This window comes from Trachurus trachurus, assembly GCF_905171665.1.
Source record: "Trachurus trachurus genome assembly, chromosome: 7".
Classification (NCBI taxonomy): domain Eukaryota; kingdom Metazoa; phylum Chordata; class Actinopteri; order Carangiformes; family Carangidae; genus Trachurus; species Trachurus trachurus.
In genome coordinates this window covers 5,782,446-5,801,004 of record NC_139901.1, presented here as the reverse complement: position 1 = coordinate 5,801,004, position 18,559 = coordinate 5,782,446, and the positions used below count along the sequence as shown (strand labels likewise).

Below are 18,559 nucleotides of genomic sequence, written 5' to 3'. Positions count from 1 at the left end.
AAAACTATAGGGATTATGGCAATGGGCCAATTTGCCAAAATGTTGAACTATCCCTTAAAAAATAAAACATATAAACACAAAGATTTTATTATTGTACATTGTATTGTACAATAATATAAAATATTGCAATAACATATAAGTAAAAAAAAAGTTTAAAATATATTCCTAAATAAATATTAATAAATAAGGCATTACACTTGATTTATAGATGTGTATTATTGAGTCATTAATCTTATTTTCCTGAAACAGAACTTTTTTATATTGTTAATAAAAATATGTAAATATGTCAGTCTATTATTGATGTGGAGTTGATGAAGTGTGTGTGTGTGTGTGTGTGTGTGTGTGTGTGTGTGTGTGTGTGTGTGTGTGTGTGTGTGTGTGTGTGTGTGTGTGTGTGTGTGTGTGTGTGTGTGTGTGTGTGTGTGTGTGTGTGTGTGTGTGTGTGTGTGTGTTGCAGCCTGCCAGTGTTCTACAGACGGCTCTCATTACTCCAGCTGTGACCAGGTGACGGGACAGTGTGTGTGTCGGCCCAATGTAGTGGGACTCAAGTGTGACAGCTGTGCACACGGCTCCTACGGCTTCCCCAACTGCCAAGGTACACACACACACACACACACACACACACACACACACATATACACACACATAATAGAAGTCAGGTGGGACAGCTAATCACACAGCCACACACATACAGGTTTTAAATGAACCACGGACATTTTATCATCATGTCCAGGCAGACAGAGTGTGTTATTTAAGTCAGTGTTGAATAAATCTGAATGTTAAACATGCCAAGAAGTGACACATCAGTTTTCTAACCAGCTGAGTCATGGTTTTTGTTTTTCCCTCTGGTGTGAAGCTGGAAGCTGTCACCCTGCCGGCTCTGTTCAGTACGGGCCGCAGCCATCCGTGGTGAGTGATTGTTAATCAGACACAATGAAACACAGACACAGGATTTCAAATCAGATATTCACCGTCAAACTGAACTCATTGGTCGACTTGCTGTGTCCGTCACTCAGGGTCAGTGTGAGTGTCGTCGTCATGCGGAGGGTCCAGCCTGCGACAGATGTAAACCTCTGTACTGGAACCTCTCTCCTGACACTCCTGAGGGATGCTCCAGTGAGATATACTACACACACACTGTCACACACACGACCACATAATGTCTCACCAGAGTAAAAGAGCTCAGAAATGAAGTAACGTGTTATGTGTGTGTGTGTGTGTGTGTGTGTGTGTGTGTGTGTGTGTGTGTGTGTGTGTGTGTGTGTGTGTGTGTGTGTGTGTGTGTGTGTGTGTGTGTGTGTGTGTGTGTGTGTGTGTGTGTGTGTGTGTGTGTGTGTGTCTGCCTCCTCCTGCAGACTGTGAGTGCCACGTTGCAGGGACTCTGAGTGGAGTCGCAGAGTGCGCACAGGTGAGTTTCCTCTTAACTGTACTGCACTTCCTGTCAGTGTGATGACCAGGGCTAGCCTGCCCCCAAATAGTTGACCAAGCATCAGTCGACCAAAAAGTCATTAGTCGACCAAAATTTAATTGGTCGATTGGTGGCAGGAAAAAAAAACAGACATTTGGAGCCGTGTCTTGTCAAGTCAAAATCAATATGACTTAACTGTATATGAAAGGCTATCGGGCTTTTAATTTGAAGGGCCAGATACAGGAAGTCGTAACACTCACTCGCTGTCAGTCTGGGTCGATTAGTCGACTAATTGACCTAAATGACTACTAAAATCTTTGGTCAGGGGAAGCCCTAATGAGGACTTCAAGTCCTGTAAGAAAAGTCTCTTGGTTTCATTCTGACAACACACCTGACAGTTGAAAAATATTAATTATTAAGTGAAGTGCATGTAAACGTAGTCCGACTAATACTGGACTTCTCCAAACCTGACTAAAACACCCAGTTGATGCGACTGGGAACTGGTTTTCTTCTGCATTTAAACACCTTAATCTGACTGAAACTGGACAATGCATGTACACATGCTTCACAACAGTAGAGACGACACAAAGTGAAGCAAAGAAGCTGCCTGAACCTGGCAAAAAAAAAAGAAAAAGAAAAAAAGCACCTGTGCTGATGCATCAGTGCTGATTCAGTGTATTTCACACAGGGCAACCAAGCCCGTGGTTGACCCCAGTCATTTGTATATTTTCAGCCTGGACCTGGACCGCCACATCCGGTCAGGAACCGTAGTTGGGAGTGATTATTTTCAGTTTTTTACTATGTGACAGTAAAGTCAACTAGGCAGGGTCTGTATTAACCTGCTGAAACGATGAAAATCACCGTCAATTACAGCCCTCCCGTCCTCCTTCTCTTCCCCCCATATCCCTGCCGGACTGTAGAACTCTGGACGTCATTCATCTTTTCTCTCTCTCTCTCTCTCTTTTCTCTCTCTCTCATATTCGTCCTCACTTCTTTGTGTGTATATTATCTTGTTGCTGCTTTCTTGGCCAGGCCATGCTCGTAAAAGAGATTTTTTTATCTCAAGCAATTTGCCTGGTAAAATAAAGGTTAAGAAAAATTATTAAATTTTCTCTGTTGTATTTATACTGGGACAAGGACAGAACGCTCAAATCAAGATGTGAGCAGAGCTCCACTTAGCTGTGCATTTTAAACGTACTGAGTGACGTGTTTGTCGTGCCTGACAGGAAACTGGCCAGTGTCACTGTAAGCCCAACGCCTGCAGCGGGACCTGCTCCACCTGTAAGGACGGATACTACAACCTGCAGGAGCAGAGCTACTTTGGCTGCCAGGGTGAGTGCTCATCAGCTGTGATGCTGCTCTCTTGTATTTGTTAACGTGACGCTCATGCGTATGTGTTTGGATTTTTTTGTGCGTTCAGGTTGCCAGTGCGACATCGGGGGCGCGGCGGGTCAGTCCTGTGGGGAGAGGAACGGCCGTTGTCGCTGCAGACCCAACGTGGAGGGAGCCAAGTGTAACCTGTGAGTTCTACCAGCAGCATCATTAAACATCAGTGCATAGGCACGGTGATATTTAGTCAAATTCTACTTTGTTTTTCACATCAAAGGTTGTGGATTTTAAAAGTCAGACTACATTTCCCATAGTTCAATTTTACTATATAGAGACTCCTTCCATCCAGTAAATATGTAGAAAGGATTTATGCGAGTCTCATTTGACTTCCAGTACAGTAGAATAGAGATGTGACAGACAGCTCATATACCGTAAACCCCAGAAATAAAATGCAGCAACTTGAAGTACAGGAAACATTATTTCGATAAAAAATGTAAATATGATTCATCAGAAACATGATCAGCACATCACTGAGGACTTTTTAAAAGGAGGTTCACTGGGAAATACTGAAGGAAAAATTGGGAAACGGCAGGAAACTTGACAAGGGTGACACCAGACTTCAAAGTAAAACAGGAAGTGACGAGGACCAGGACAGAAACCTGAACTAAACCTGACCAAACAGACACTTCACTGGTCCTGACAAAGCACATGTCTCTTTTCTAAATGGACTTTCCCCGTGTGATCAGAGCTCGTCCAGATCATTACTTCCCAGACCTCCATCACCTGAAGTTCGAGATCGAGGAGGGGACCATGCTGGACGGCAGACCGGTCCGATTTGGCTACAACCCCCTGGAGTTCAGAGACTTCAGCTGGAGAGGTTACGCTCAGATGTCTCCAATCCAGGTAGGAACACCAACACCTCCTCACTCTCTGGTTATAGAGTCTGAATACAGAAGCTGAAAGTGAAAATGGATTAAAGGTGAACACAGAACGTTTTAATGACGCAAACACACCCAAAATTCTTTGAAAGTATAAAGTTGAGGCTTTATATCTAATATTACTATACTATTATACAACATTTATACACTTGATATACATATGCATCTCAATGAAGTAGAATATGATGTCAGCAGTCTTCTCCATGACAGTGTAGCTACTGATCCAGACGAAGAGACCATTTAAAGCAGGGGTGCCAAACTCATTTTAGTTCAGGGGGCCACAGCACAATTTGATCTCAAGTGGCCCAGACCAGTTAAATAATAGCATGATAACCTATTAATAAAAAGAGCTTTGAATTTTTCTCTTTGCTTTCGTACATTATTAACATGTTTACAGTTAATGGACTATCTTTTTACAAAACTTGATAAAAAAATATGTGCAATTTCAACAGTATTATGCCTCTTCTGTTTTCTATGTAATTTTCAAACTTGGCAAATTCATCCTGAGGGCCTGATTGGACTGGATCGGATTGGTTTTGATTTAAAGGCTGTTTGGAGTTAATCAGCCGATTAGAGTGTGACATCATTAGGTTACAATAGTGAACTGTTTCAATATTCAAATTGTTTGAGATACTTTTTTTTCTAAATGGACTACTTTTGGGGTTTCATTAAATATAAGCCATAATCATTACAATTAAAAGAAATTAAGTGTGTAATCTACTGTATATTACATATGAGTTTGAGCTACTGAAATAAATGAACTTTTCCATGATATTCTAATTTATTGAGATGCGTCTCTACTAATATGTATTATGTGTATTGTTTTTCTTTCAAAAACAGCAACAACAAAAAAAGCAAATGAAATGAAATGAAAATGTTTTTTCAACACATGATGATGCTGTGTGATGATTTTGTGCTCATGTGTATTGTTATGACTGTGGCCCATCATTTCAAGCTCCTCCTGCATGAATCAGACAGCATGCTCCATGGCTGACAGTTCCTCTGTGGTGGACTCACTCCTCAGCACGTCCTACTAAAAGATATGAGGGACATAAATACACATTTACATGGATGTTTTTGCTGGGAAGTGCAAATCCAGAGAGGAACATGTTGGTGGTTGTGTGTGTGTGTGTGTGTGTGTGGTGACTGGCTTTTCTCTTGGTGTGTGTCGGTGTTTTCATGTCATGCCTCGCCCCTCCCTATCCCTTCTTTTATTTCCCATCTTCTTTTCTCCAACCTCTTGCCTCTCATTTCCTCTTCCTCTCCATCCTCTCTCATCTTTGGCTTGTGGGCTCCTGCGACAGTCCAAGGTGTTGGTGTCGGTGTCGGTCAGCTCTCCAGACCTTTTCCATGTGGTTCTGCGTTACGCCCACTGGGGGGACTCGGATGTCCGGGGCAGGGTGTCGGTCATAGAGGACGGCTGGAACAACTATTGTGGTAACTGTGAGTGCTGCACGGGGGAACGAATGGCCTGAGTGGTGTGTGTGTGCATGTGTCGGTGGTGGTGGCGGCCTCTGCTCCGTCCCTCTGTCACCTTCAAAGGGCCACAGGTCAGGGCGCAGGATCAGGGATTTCAGACAAGAGGGGATTCACCTCTTCTATCCCCTACCCTCCCTCCTCCTCTCTTCCCTCCCTCCCTCCCTCCCTCCTCCTCTCCTCCCTCCTCCTCTTCTCCCACTCTCGACTCCCGTAGACGGCAGTGAAGCTTCAGGTTTATGTGAGCGAGGCGGATGTCTATCTGACGCGCTTCATCCTAAGATATGTAAACTCTGAGGGCGACACCTCCAGTGGTAAAATAACAGCCTATCAGGTGAACCGCAGAGGTAGGTCTCCACCAATCACAGAAGAGCTTCAGTATGAATGATTCTGACTGTGTATAGATCAGTAGACGCAAACGTATGTATGTGTGTGTTGTTCGAGACGAATCTCCCGCTCACACAAGAATGATATTTTGTATATTTATCACATTTTATTGTAAAATTAAATTGTCTCTTGAAATGTCACGTGTTTTGTTTGTTTTTTTCCTTTCAACTGCACTTACAGTTTTCACTCTACATGTCTGGTGTGTGTAAATGTTTTCCAGGCTCAGAACAGAGCAAACAGATCGTCTTCGCTCCCAGTGTGGAGCCGACTTTTGTCAACGTTCCTCAGAATAACTTTGTGGAGCCGTTCGTGCTGAACCCTGGAACCTGGACTGTGGTTATAGAGGCTGAGGGAATCCTACTGGTGAGACACACATGCACACACACAAGCTCTTTAGCCCAGAAAGTCTGTCAATTTGTCGTGATAAAGACCAGAATGGCTGAAAATTCCCACCAACATGAAGGAAACCAACGAATCAGGATCAAACATCATATTTAAAAAAAACAAAAACAATTAAAGCCAGTTTAATACAGTAATACGACCTGGTTTTAAACTAATTTTAATCTTATATGGACTGAAAGTAGAGGTGTATGCATTTACATGCATGCATTGTCATTGTAAAACAAAGGAATACAATGAAATTGCCAGTGGCCTCAGTGTCGTAAACGAATATACACAGTATAACATACACAACACTGGACTGGCCGACAGGAAGAAATGAATAATAAATAAATAGGATAAATAGACTAATAAAGTAACAGCGCAAAAAAAAGTGCATCAGTGATTCAAGTTCTATATATACAAGTATATGCCATTACTTTAATTTATTTTATTCAATTTTCTTTTCTTCTTTCTTTTGTTTTGATGTCTACATTATTTAATTTGTAAAAATATTTCCTGGAAAAAAAGGGGTAAACTACATAAGTTAGCTTCTCTCTGCCCCCTTTTATTCAGGAGTTGCATTATTTTTTGTATTTAACTGTTTTTATTTCCTTTTTTTTCAATAAATAAAGCAAATAAATAAACGAAACTAAAAAAAAATGTGTTTATGTTTTCACTGTGAAATTAAACTGCTCTAACTGGTCCTCAGGATTACTTGGTCCTGCTGCCCAGCGCCTACTACGAAGCTCCCATCCTGCAGATCAAGGTCACAGAGCCCTGCACCTACAGCGCTGCACCTGACGCCAGCCAGAAGTAAATACACACACATGTATTTCATTAAATAAGGAGCATTTTGCTGCATAGTACTTCATGGTGTGGAACCTGAAATTCAACACTGTTCTCATGTGCCGTAACAGTAAATAAAGCTACATTTAGCAGCAGTTAGCTTAGCGACCCTGGAAAACAGCTGGCTCTGTGATGATAAAACTCATTGACTTTCATGTTATAGCTCATTACAACATTACAGCTTAATCACCAAAATGTTAAATAATTAAAGCTGGGGTAGGCAGGATTTATTTTTGAAAAAAAGCCTACAGCTCCCGGTATCTTTGACCAATCAAATGTATCCTGGCCTGGGGGTTCCTGATTGGTTGAAGGGCCGGCTGGGAGCCATAGGCTTTTCAGGCTGCTGCATACAGAGACATAGAGAAACACTGTGATCTCCCCAAACACCCAGACCCTGTCCTTACTGATAGCTGAATGGGGAAACACCATTTTCTTGAAAAAAGTGAATATTTTGTATTTAAAATAAACCCTGCCTACCCCTTTAATTGAAGTCACTCATCAGGTGAAACAGGTTTTGACCTTCACCACTTATTCAGCTCTTAATATTAGGCCAACTCTCTGTCCCCCCAGCTGTCTGCTGTACAGGTATCTCTCTCTGGACTCCTTCCCCTCCATCTCTGGCAACGACGCCAGCTGTCGCCACGACAACCACCTGCCCCGCCCCTGCCCGACCGAGAAGGTCACCCCGCGGCACCCCGACATGGCCGTGTGCAGCGGCTACGATGTAAGAGATTTGAAGTGTGGGAAAAGTTAGCGTGACATGAGGGTTCTGTGACCTGTCGGTTTTGATTTGACCGTTTTTTTTTTTTGTTTTCTTTTTTACTCGTGCTACAGATCAGTGTGGAGATGCAGAGCCGCCTGCCGTCTGCAGGAGAGTACGTCCTGGTGGTGGAATATTCCACAGAGGAGGAGCTGCCGCAAACTCTGTCTGTGGCCGTTAACACGCCGGGGTCTCGTGCACACCAGCACAGCGTCACCCTGCTGCAGTGCAAATACAGGTACAGAGACGATCCCTGATCTGACTTGGGACGTAGTTATCAAGCGTCTTAGAGCGCCATTGTAGTCTTAAGTGCTGAGAATTTGTGGAATTTAGTCCTAGTCTCAAACTTAAAAATGAAAGCTATTTATTAACTTTCTCAAGTCTATAAGAACCACTCCTACTCCCCCAGACATCTAAGAGACTTCCAGAGGTGTCCTAAGTGGTTAGGAGTTGCCAGTAGGGGATGGCACTATGGCAGGCAGATTTAACATTTAGAAGCTAAGTTTGACTATCTGGAATTAACATTGTAAATATCAACAACGTCTTTCTGACTAGTCGTAATTACATTTTGAATATTGGATATATTGGATATTTCATTCAAGATATCTGTAATTCAGTTTTGCCTAGTCAAAAAGAACATTTCAGATATCCGCAGCTACGTTCTTCCTAGGACAAATGACGTTACTTTTGCCGTTCATGTGTATGGGGTTTGTCATCTACAGATATCTGTAACTGAATTATGACTATTCCTAATTCCAGTTTGAGATATCTACAACGTCATTTTGAATAGTTATAATTCCAGTTACAACGTCATTTCGCCTAATTTAAGATACCTGAAAAGGGACATGTAGATATCTTTAATTGAGGTAATTAAAGATATCTTGAACTGAAATTATGACAAGTCAGAATCAAATTGTAGATATCTTGAACTGGTATTAGTACTAGTCGTAATTCAGTTACAGATATCAGTAATTCACATAGAGGTTATCTGCAACTGAATTATAGATATCTGTAATGACAAACCCCATACACATGAATGACAAAATTGACGTCATTTGTCCTAGGAAGAACGTAGTTGCGGATATCTGAAATGTTCTTTTTGACGAGGCAAAACTACAGTCAGATATCTGCAACTCATATCCAGTCTGGCTTGCCATAATGGCACTGAGGCTGGTTTCATCCATGTCACGGATTTAATAAGGGACGTCACCTCACCAATAACCTCACGAAGCAGAGCTTTTACGGCAGAATTAAAAGTCATCACAGTGCTTTGATTTCTCGCACTGGAAAAATGTAACAGTGTAACGCTGAATTAATAATTTGGCAAGATTATGAACCATTTATTTTACATTCATTCCCAATGTAAATATTTTCTATTATTTTGTAGATTATTGTCAAAATACGGTTGAATATACACTCCCATTGGCCATTTAACTATTCACTGAGATATTTCTAAGATATTTCTATATTCTTAGATAAGGGATTCCATTCAGCGATTGGTCATTCCTATAAATTTTGAAGTGATGTCATCTAAAAAAAAGGAGTGGTTAGGAGTTAGGAGTGGTTCTAAGAAGCTTGATCAATACGGGCCCAGGTTCTGTTGATCCGGGGTGGTGCGTTCAGGTTCAGGCATCATTTTATGTTCATTGTCGTCGCCATATTGGATTGGGTGGAGGAGGGGGAGAAGCTTGTGTGTGGACTCAGCTGGTTCACAGTTTACCGTGACTGTCTTGGCTTCATCAAATGTGTCAACAGCTCTTAATCACTGTGTGTGTGTTCGTGTGTGTGTTTGCTGTGTGTAGCTTCCTGTGTCGGGCTGTGGCCATCGACGGTCAGAACAGAGTGGCTGCCTTCTCTCTGCCTGCTGATGCTGAGGTCCAGCTCATCTCTGACCGTGCAAGCTTCTTCCTGGTGAGGACCCCCCCCCACACACACACACACACACACACACACACACACACACACACACACACACACACACAAGTCACATGATCAGGCATTGAGTGCAGAGATCACTTAATGATCTAATTTATTGATACAGTATAGTAAAAGAGAAAAAATGTGATTGTCAAAGTAAATCACAAATTAATTTAAGTTTTAGATCAGAAACATATCAACCACAAATATCTACACTGTTCAAATGATCAGGACCGTCATAGAGACGTGTAATTAGACATATTAAGTTCACGATAATCACATAATATATGATCATTATATGCATTTCACTGCCTCAATAGACATAGGGTTACATATATCTGAATACAATGGCTATGTGAGTTTCTTTTCTTAGTTAACTGAATGGTAATGAGCAATTCAGCCTGTACAATGAAATAAAAACTAAAAAAAAAAAAAAAATTCCTTTTGATATAATTGCATAAAAAAATGAAAAAACATTTTTAATCTCACATTTAAGGATATTTTTAATTTATTTATGACTCCAGCCTTCGGTGCGCACTGCTGTTAAAAAAACTCTCATGTGTGTTTGTTCATCGTCTGCAGCACAAAGTGTACCTGGTGCCCAAAGACCAGTTCACCATGGAGTACGTCGAGCCTAAAGTCCACTGCATCAGCGCTCACGGACAGTTTGCAGCTGACAGGTAAAGAAACGCTGAACGTTCACGGCTGTAAACGCTGCCAGATTAACATCCCCGTTAACCGTCCCCCCCCCCCCCCCCCCCCTCGTCCCTGCTGCAGCTCCTCCTGCTCCCCGTCGCGCTTCCAGACCCCGTCGGACTCTCTGGTCCTGAAGGACGGGCAGAGCTCCTCCATGCAGGAGCCCATCCTGGCCTCCCCCGCCGCGGCCCCTCCCCTGCACGCACCCCAGGGAGACGAGTCGACCTGGAGCGGAGGGGACAGAGCTCCGCACGCCGCGGATCACAGCGACCACGTCAGGCTGGACTCAGTGCAGGTAGGAATGTCACAATTATTACATAATTGCCTGATCAAAATTGTTTTTGCATAACGGTTAAAATTGTTTCCATTCATCTGTATAAGAACAGCTGGATCAAACTTGCAGTGTCATGTTTCCATCACTATTCCCTTGTCGTTTTCTCCTGTTTGAAGTTTGAATGGTGCTCATTGAATGACATCATCATGTTGTGCCCCCTTCTTCTTCTTTAGGAGTAGGTTGCAGTAGGTTCATTTCCTTTAATTATCGGTGCATGTTGTTTTGAGATCAGCGGGGCAGAGACATGAGCTGCTCAGCGAACACAATGGAGGTGAATGGTACAGGTCCCCTGTCCCTCATCAAACTCATCAAATACACAATCCAACAACTCCAAAACGCTCTTGTGGAGAAGTTGTGTGACCTGCACATTCACCACACTATGAAACTATGATGTAACATTACGAGACAGAGTTGTTTTCGAGGCAAATGCAGCCGGAACTACATTCAAGACACGGCTGCTGGCGGAGTGATTTCAAAAGTAGTTCTGAGTATTTGCTTCATGTGTCGTTATATTCCATAATTATACATGATTATTTCATAGTGTGGTGAAATGTGCAGGTCACAACTTCTCCAGGAGAGCATTTTGGAGTTGTTGGATTGTGTATTTGATGAGTTTGATGAGGGACAGGGGACTTGTACCACTCACCTCCATTGTGTTAGCTGAGCAGCTCACGTCTCTGCCCCGCTGATCTCAAAACAACATGCACCGATAATTAAAGGTAATGAACCTACTGCTATGACTATAGGTATAGGGATTATGGCAATTGCCAAAATGTTGAACTATCCCTTTAAGGCTTATACTATAATATTGGCATAAAATGATCAGGAAAAGACAATTAAATTGTTCATCACAATTATTAGTGTGGCAGTTAATCATCAACTCAAATTTCATGATTGTGACAGGCCTACGCTTAAGGAGCATCAGAATATTTCTTCCTTTTTACTTCTCTTCTTCTATCACCCACTTTACCCAGAATGCTGCGGTGTTCTCAACTCGCGTCCATACCCTGGGGCGCTACGTCTTCATCCTCCACTACCACCAGCCTCTCCACCCCACCTATCCCGTGCAGGTCTACATTAATGGAGGGCGAATCTGGCACGGTGCGTTTGACATACGGGGTCTTCCAGCAGCGTGTGCTCCAGTCCTCAATAGACAGAGAACACAAAAAAAATCAGAACATCGAATCTCACTTCTGTCGAAAACATATTCAATGAATTTGACTTTGCCCCGTAGGTCACGCCAACGCCTCCTTCTGTCCCCACGCTTACGGCTGCCGTAACGTCCTAATCTCTGAGAATCAGATCATTCTGGATGTGACGGACCACGAGGTCTTCCTCACGGTCCAGATTCCTGCAGGCAAGACGCTGTGGCTGGTGAGATTTACTGCCTCATTCCCTCACCTCTCATTCTGTAAAATCTCCTCTTCCTCATCATTATCATATTTACACAAAGATATTTTCACTATTTCCACAACAAAACCTTCATATCTTCTGCCACACATCTGTTTCACTGCTGCTGCATTCAGGTCCTGTGGGGCATTTGCATTTAAAGAGATATAAAACATTTTGGCAATTTGGCCCATAATTTGGCCATAATCGTGTACGTTCGTTACCTTTATTTGTCGGTGCAAGCTATTTTTAGAATGGCGGAGCAGAGTCGCGAGCTGCTCAGAGCTACGCTAAGGAGGCTAATGGGATTTCTTGGTTTCCCTCATCAAACTCATCAAATACACAATCCAACAATTCCAAAACGCTCTCGTGGACAAGTTGTGACCTGCACATTCACCACGCTATGAGATAATAACAGAATGTTACCAGACAGAGTTGTTCTCGAGGCAAATAGCGTGGTGAATGTGCAGGTCACAACTTGTCCACCAGAGCGTTTTGGAGTTGTTGGATTGTGTATTTGATGAGTTTATCAAATCATTAGCCTCCGTAGTGTAGCTCTGAGCAGCTCATGGCTCTGCTCCACCGTTCTAAAAATAGTTTGCACCGACAATTAAAGGTAACGAACCTACTGCTATGACTATAGGGATTATGGCAATGGGCCAATTTGCCAAAATGTTGAAGTATCCATTTAAACATCAACAAACTTTATACACAGATGAATTGTAAAGTAGTTCAGTAGTAGTAAGCAGCTAGAGAACTTTGCAGCAGCAGATGTTTGCTGTTAAATAAATACAGTACTTTATGGGATGTGCCATGTGTTCCTAGGATTACGTGCTGGTCGTGCCTCAGAGCAGCTACAGCTCCAGCTACCTGAACGAGGAACCTCTGGACAAATCTTACGACTTCATCAGCAGCTGTGGCCAAAACAGCTTCTACATCAAGTCAGTAGCTCAGCAGGAGCAGGAGCTCATTATGTGCCGCATAGAGAGAGTCGGCTCCCGGTTGTACGTGAATTAACATGACTCCTTCTCCCTCAGCCCCGCGACCGCCTCCAGGTTCTGCCTGAGCTCGGCCGTGTCCCTGTCGGCCTTCTTCAACAACGGCGCCATGCCGTGCGCCTGTCACGAGGTCGGCGCCGAGAGCGACACCTGCAACACGTTCGGCGGTCAGTGCCGCTGCAGACCCAACGTCATCGGCCGAGACTGCTCCATGTGCGCCACGGGCTACTGGGGCTTCCCCAACTGCAGACGTGAGTCTCTGATTGGCCAACACATAATAACCTTTTTCTTTCTTTTTTGTTATTCACTTTTTATTGATTTTCAGACATGCGCACACACCATACATAGCAGTACATCTTCAAAAAACCAAAACAGAGTGAGTCCAACAGAGACAGAGCATTATACACCCACACCTGTATACAGAGCATTTCCACAGCGTGTGTGTGCTGAGCGGAGACGTGTTGTCCAGCGCTGCAAGCCTGTCCCTCTCTGAAGCAGAGGACGAGGTCGTTTCCCGTCAATTTTCAGCAGACAGTCCACAAACTGTGAAAGACTCTCTGATCATATTCTTGTCCAATTTGTCCCAGGCGTTGGATTTTAAAGCCTGTGTTTGGGGCCAGCCTTTATTGGTTTGTGTGAACCCTGACGTTATATGAGAGTTGTTTCTTTTCTTTTTTTTCCTTCTTTTTTCAAGCATAATTTTTTGGCTTTTCATGCCTTTTTATTAGATAGTACAGTTGAGAGAGACAGGAAATGGGGAGCCAGAGGGGGGGAATGACATGCAGGAAAGGCATGTCATTCCCCCTCTCTGCCTTCCCATTGCGGGGATTCAAACCGGGGCCGCCTGCAGCAAGGACTGTAGCCTTTACACATGGGGTGCCTGCTCTACCTACTGCGCCCCACGAGACTTGTTTCTTAACTGAATACCGGCTTGTAATTGAGAAAGTCCGGTACACATACAAATACATGCATACAGATGTAGACTAATGGATAGAATTAAAAGGAAAAGGTGCAGCCCACCAGTGTGTCAGGGTCCAGTTGTATAAAGGCCCCATGTTTTCATCTATCAGTCTGTAACACACCGTTTCGTCAAACCACTCCCTCACTGATGAATCTGCTTTAGTTTTCCAATGCCAATTTTATTTATCTTATTTATTATAATTTAATGCTGCAGCACTACCCTGCATCCAGTAACAAGTGCTGTTCTGCACCATGAGATCTGGTGAACAAATAATTAGCCTTAATCATACCGGTTGTGAATTAATGCATTTTTTTTTAATATCTCAAAAAACATTCAGTTGATTTAGCCTTGCAAGTCAATCTGTGACCAAAACTGTATAAAATATAAAGTCTGAGATTCCAAGTAAAGAAGATATGAACCCCCTGAAGGCCAAAAAAACCTCCAAAAGTGTTTGTTTGTCTTCTTTTCTCCCTCTGTTGTGTTTTTGAAACGTTGATTCTGAAGGCTTCTGTCTGGCCTGTAACTGCCTATAACTGCCTATAACTGCCTGTAACTGCCTGTGGTCTCCCCTGCAGCCTGTAGCTGCGGTACCAGGCTATGTGAGCCTGTGACCGGCGACTGCATCTGCCCTCCGAGGACCCTGCAGCCCGAGTGCACCCAGTGCGAGCCCCAGACGTTCGGCTGCCACCCTCTGGTCGGCTGTGAGGTCTGCAACTGCTCCCGCCCCGGCATCGACTCGCCCGACGTGAGCTGCGACACGCTCAGCGGACAGTGCAGGTGGGATGTGACGTCACACAGGGAGATGGTTGATTGATTACCACTGCGTCGCCTCGGGGACATTGTTTCTGGCTCAGGTGGCGTGCGGGCAGCGATCGGTGATCCGACCCCGGTTGAGGTTCTAAAGATGAGACAGCCAGAGCCATAAATTCAGTTTCCTCTCAGTCAAAGTGCTTTTAAGTTGTTCAGAATCCATCAATCATCATCTGCTCCCCACCACTGTAGGATAGATAACATTTCTGGTTCAGTAAGCTCAACTCTCAAATGTCAGGGCCTCTGTTTGGATCTTTGGATCTTTCTCTCTTGCTCTGTTTCCTGACACCATCTTGGCTCTGATCAGGCTTGTTTGCCTGTGCGTTTGCCATTCGTACTTGCCAACTTTTGTCTTAGTTTTTTGTGGAACCTGCACGTTTTTAAAAAGAGCCGATTTCTCCTGAAGGCTGCCAAAAACACAGTAGCTGTCTGTTCTCATCCAGCAAACCTGTGTTATTCATCACACACACAGACTTGGATTAGACATACTTTACTGATCCTAAAGGGACATTTAAGCATCCAGTAGAAGCAGGGACATACAATTTGAATATAGAGGACACAAGTTAAAGAAAATATACACTATATACATCCAGTGTTATGTATAAAATACTAAAAACAGAATAAATAGAGGGAAGAAAATAAAATAAAAATAGAAAAGACAATTGAAATAGCAGAACAATCTGCCAAATATATATAAATGTACTAGGGCCGGGACTTTAACGCATTAATTACGATTAATTAATTACACAAAAATTAACGCGTTAAAAAAATTAACGCATTTTAATCGCACAAAAATTTTTTTTTTTTTTTTTTTCTCACGTGTGTCTACGTGCGGTGCGCCCGAACGCGAGAGAGGCGGCAGTTTGAGAGGCTGACTGGCAGAGATGAGAGCTGGTGAAACGCTAGCATGGTTATTTAAAACACCATCTCTGATCTCTGCCTGCACATAGATACACAGACACGGGCGCACGCTAAATGCGCTATATCGCGCTAATTGCTCAGCTGCAGCGCTATATCTATGACCTGTCACTGTCACAGGTGCATCTCATTATGATAGGACTTCACCCTCAGAGCTGTCTGTCTTCAGACTGTCCTGACCTGTCCCTGAACATCACACAGGGACAACATGGAGCTGCCTGTGTGATTGGTTACTGAGTTTTATTAATGTTTACATCAGGCTGAGTTCAACAAATCAGTTTATGCTACTGTGATTTAAGTAGCCTAGTTAAATACTACAGTAATCATCATAGTGTATTGGAAGGAAAGACCATTTAATCTGTATGTATCAAATATCGATTAATGAATTAATCGATAATTTGCATCCCTAGTCTGTTGGTCTTGGTTAAGTACCACCTTGAATGCTTAAGCTTATGTATTTAGTCATTCAATGGTATACTAAAATCCATGTGGAAAAAAAATGCTTCTCACTGTTCTCAGGTCAAATATTTATATGTGATTAAAATGTGATTAATTGCGATTAATTAATTACAAAGCCTCTAATTAATTCGATCAATTTTTTTAATCGAGTCCCAGCCCTAAAATGTACACAAATCTGTGTCAATAGGAGACATTCTGCAGCTGGGAAAATTTGCAAGCATTTTTCCAGTTTACATTTTTTATCCATGTAATTTATCACAATAATTCTCTGTTAATGATAATAACCTAAGTTATTCATATGCTGCCTCCTGCCCCGTGTTGGGATATGTGATGAGAGAGGTGTGTGTTTGAAAATGTTGAACTATTTCTTTGAGCTCAACAGTGACACAGAGAGAAAACAGAGATCAGAAGATTTCATATGTGTTCATTGTGAGAAATGCAACTGTTGCTGCTCTGGCACCTTTAGTCTGCCTGTACTGTATAATATGCAAAACAAACTCTCACTCTCTCTCACACACACACACACACACACACACACACACACACACACACACACACACACACACACACACACACACACACACACACACACACACACACACACAGAGGAATGTGTCTGCTCTGCCTTGACAAGACAGACAAGGACTTACCCATTTATTTTTCTGCCTGAAGGCTTTCATCACTTGAGGTCCCAGCACCTGGCATTAACACACACACACACACACACACACACTGCAATGCAATTAAGTTTTAATCTTTTCATCTTCAGACTGAGGTATGAGTTTATTTTATGGTCTGCACAAATGTCAGAGGTCAAAGTTTATGAAATAACAGTTTTAGTCCATTGAGAGATGTCAATAGATGTGTGTGTTTCTTTAACCAGTTATTTGTAATTGTGTGTAGATGTAAGAACAACATCGTCGGCCGCCAGTGTGACCGCTGCGCCCCCGGTTTCTACGGTTACCCCAACTGCAGGCCATGTGACTGCAATGAGGCGGGAACCGAGGAGGAAGTGTGTGACTCCTTCACAGGACAATGTCTCTGCAAGGTGGGAAGACACACACACACACACACACACACACACACACACACACACACACACACACACACACACACACAAGCCTGTCCATCTCAACCCAACATGTGTGTGCTGAACTTTTGTGTGTGTGTCCCGCCCCCCCTGCAGGAAAACGTCCAGGGCTCTCGCTGCGATCAGTGCAGAGTTGGTACCTTCCACTTGGACCCAACCAATCCGAAGGGCTGCACCAGCTGCTTCTGCTTCGGGGCCACGGACCGGTGTCGCAGCTCCGACAAGAGACGCACAGAGGTGGTGAACACATCTGGACCGGCTGCTCCACGTTTAGATCTGCAGTAATCAGTGAAAGAGCCTTGATCCCAAAACCTTGTGCTGTGCCATCAAAAGAAATGGTGTAACCTGGCCTCCAATTACAGTAGTGTTTTTTTTTATTATTATTTGTGATAAAAAAAATTATTGAATTTTTCCATTTTTTTAGAAATAAAAAAACAAAGATGTGGCAAACAATAAATGTGCAAAAATATAGAAATAACAGAAGTATAATAAAATAACAAAAAGACAAGAAAATAATAACAATAACAATACTGATGATAATAAATTAAAGATAAGAAACAGCTTCTTAAACAGCTACCACTACCGCCCTCATTCAGAGGATAATATTAGTGGTGTTAGGATGATTCCAGTATGTTACAGAAGCTCATCAGTGTGTTTCTCCTCTGCTGTAGATCATGGACATGGTGGGCTGGGTGCTGCTTGGCGCAGACAGACAGGAGGTACCGGTGGCGGTGTACCCAGGTCAGGACCTGGTTGAGGCTGACCTCAGTGACGTGCCCGATGTCTACCAGGACCTCCACTGGCACGCACCAAGGACTTACCTGGGAGACAAGGTCAGACTCTGGACAACCTGGAGACTTGGAGGGAGAGTAAATGGATGTTGTAGTTCGATAAACGGGTGAACACAAATGGCCCCTTTTCCACTACACAGTTACAGCTCTATTCGACCCGGTTTAGGTCATTTTCCATTACAACTGAGTACTTCACAGTACCTCCTCACCGGGGGCTGGGCTGTCATAGCACGGCCGATATTCTCCTCAGCCACCAAAGTACGTCGGACCATGGTGTCGTTTTCTTTCCGCACAGCAGCCATTTAACCGGCGTGAAAGAATAAGAACAGTCTCGTTACAGAGCAGTGGACGCTGTTAAAGGGATAGTTCAACATTTGGGTAAATTGGCCCATGGCCATAATCTCTATAGTCTTAGCAGTAGGTTTGTTACCTTTATTTGTCGGTGCAAGCTATTTTTAGAACGGCGGAGCAGAGCCGCAAGCTGCTCAGAGCTACGCTACGGAGGCTAATGGGATTTCTTGGTTTCCCTCATCAAACTCATCAAATACACAATCCAACAACTCCAAAACGCTCTTGTGGACAAGTTGTGACCTGCACATTCACCACGCTATGAGCTAATAACGGAATGTTACGAGACAAAGTTGTTTTCAAGTTTCATGCAAAACCGCTGA

The 18,559-nt window shown here is 43.2% G+C and overlaps 1 protein-coding gene across 1 annotated transcript in view; it reads left to right on the top strand.

The window, feature by feature from the left end:
* The window catches only part of lama5 (laminin, alpha 5), a gene marked incomplete at both ends in the record, with an annotated part of 117,108 nt that overhangs the window by 65,279 nt on the left and 33,270 nt on the right, over positions 1–18,559 (top strand). The window contains 23 exons of the mRNA XM_083975716.1: positions 458–595; positions 857–909; positions 1,017–1,116; positions 1,356–1,408; positions 2,635–2,740; positions 2,829–2,928; positions 3,484–3,640; positions 4,980–5,118; positions 5,759–5,901; positions 6,629–6,732; positions 7,336–7,489; positions 7,600–7,763; positions 9,328–9,436; positions 10,025–10,122; positions 10,220–10,433; positions 11,447–11,573; positions 11,707–11,846; positions 12,687–12,802; positions 12,899–13,110; positions 14,396–14,597; positions 16,911–17,055; positions 17,194–17,334; positions 17,769–17,930. Coding sequence (XP_083831842.1) covers positions 458–595; positions 857–909; positions 1,017–1,116; positions 1,356–1,408; positions 2,635–2,740; positions 2,829–2,928; positions 3,484–3,640; positions 4,980–5,118; positions 5,759–5,901; positions 6,629–6,732; positions 7,336–7,489; positions 7,600–7,763; positions 9,328–9,436; positions 10,025–10,122; positions 10,220–10,433; positions 11,447–11,573; positions 11,707–11,846; positions 12,687–12,802; positions 12,899–13,110; positions 14,396–14,597; positions 16,911–17,055; positions 17,194–17,334; positions 17,769–17,930 — 3,077 coding nt within the window. The remainder of the gene's footprint in view (positions 1–457; positions 596–856; positions 910–1,016; positions 1,117–1,355; positions 1,409–2,634; positions 2,741–2,828; positions 2,929–3,483; positions 3,641–4,979; positions 5,119–5,758; positions 5,902–6,628; positions 6,733–7,335; positions 7,490–7,599; positions 7,764–9,327; positions 9,437–10,024; positions 10,123–10,219; positions 10,434–11,446; positions 11,574–11,706; positions 11,847–12,686; positions 12,803–12,898; positions 13,111–14,395; positions 14,598–16,910; positions 17,056–17,193; positions 17,335–17,768; positions 17,931–18,559) is intronic.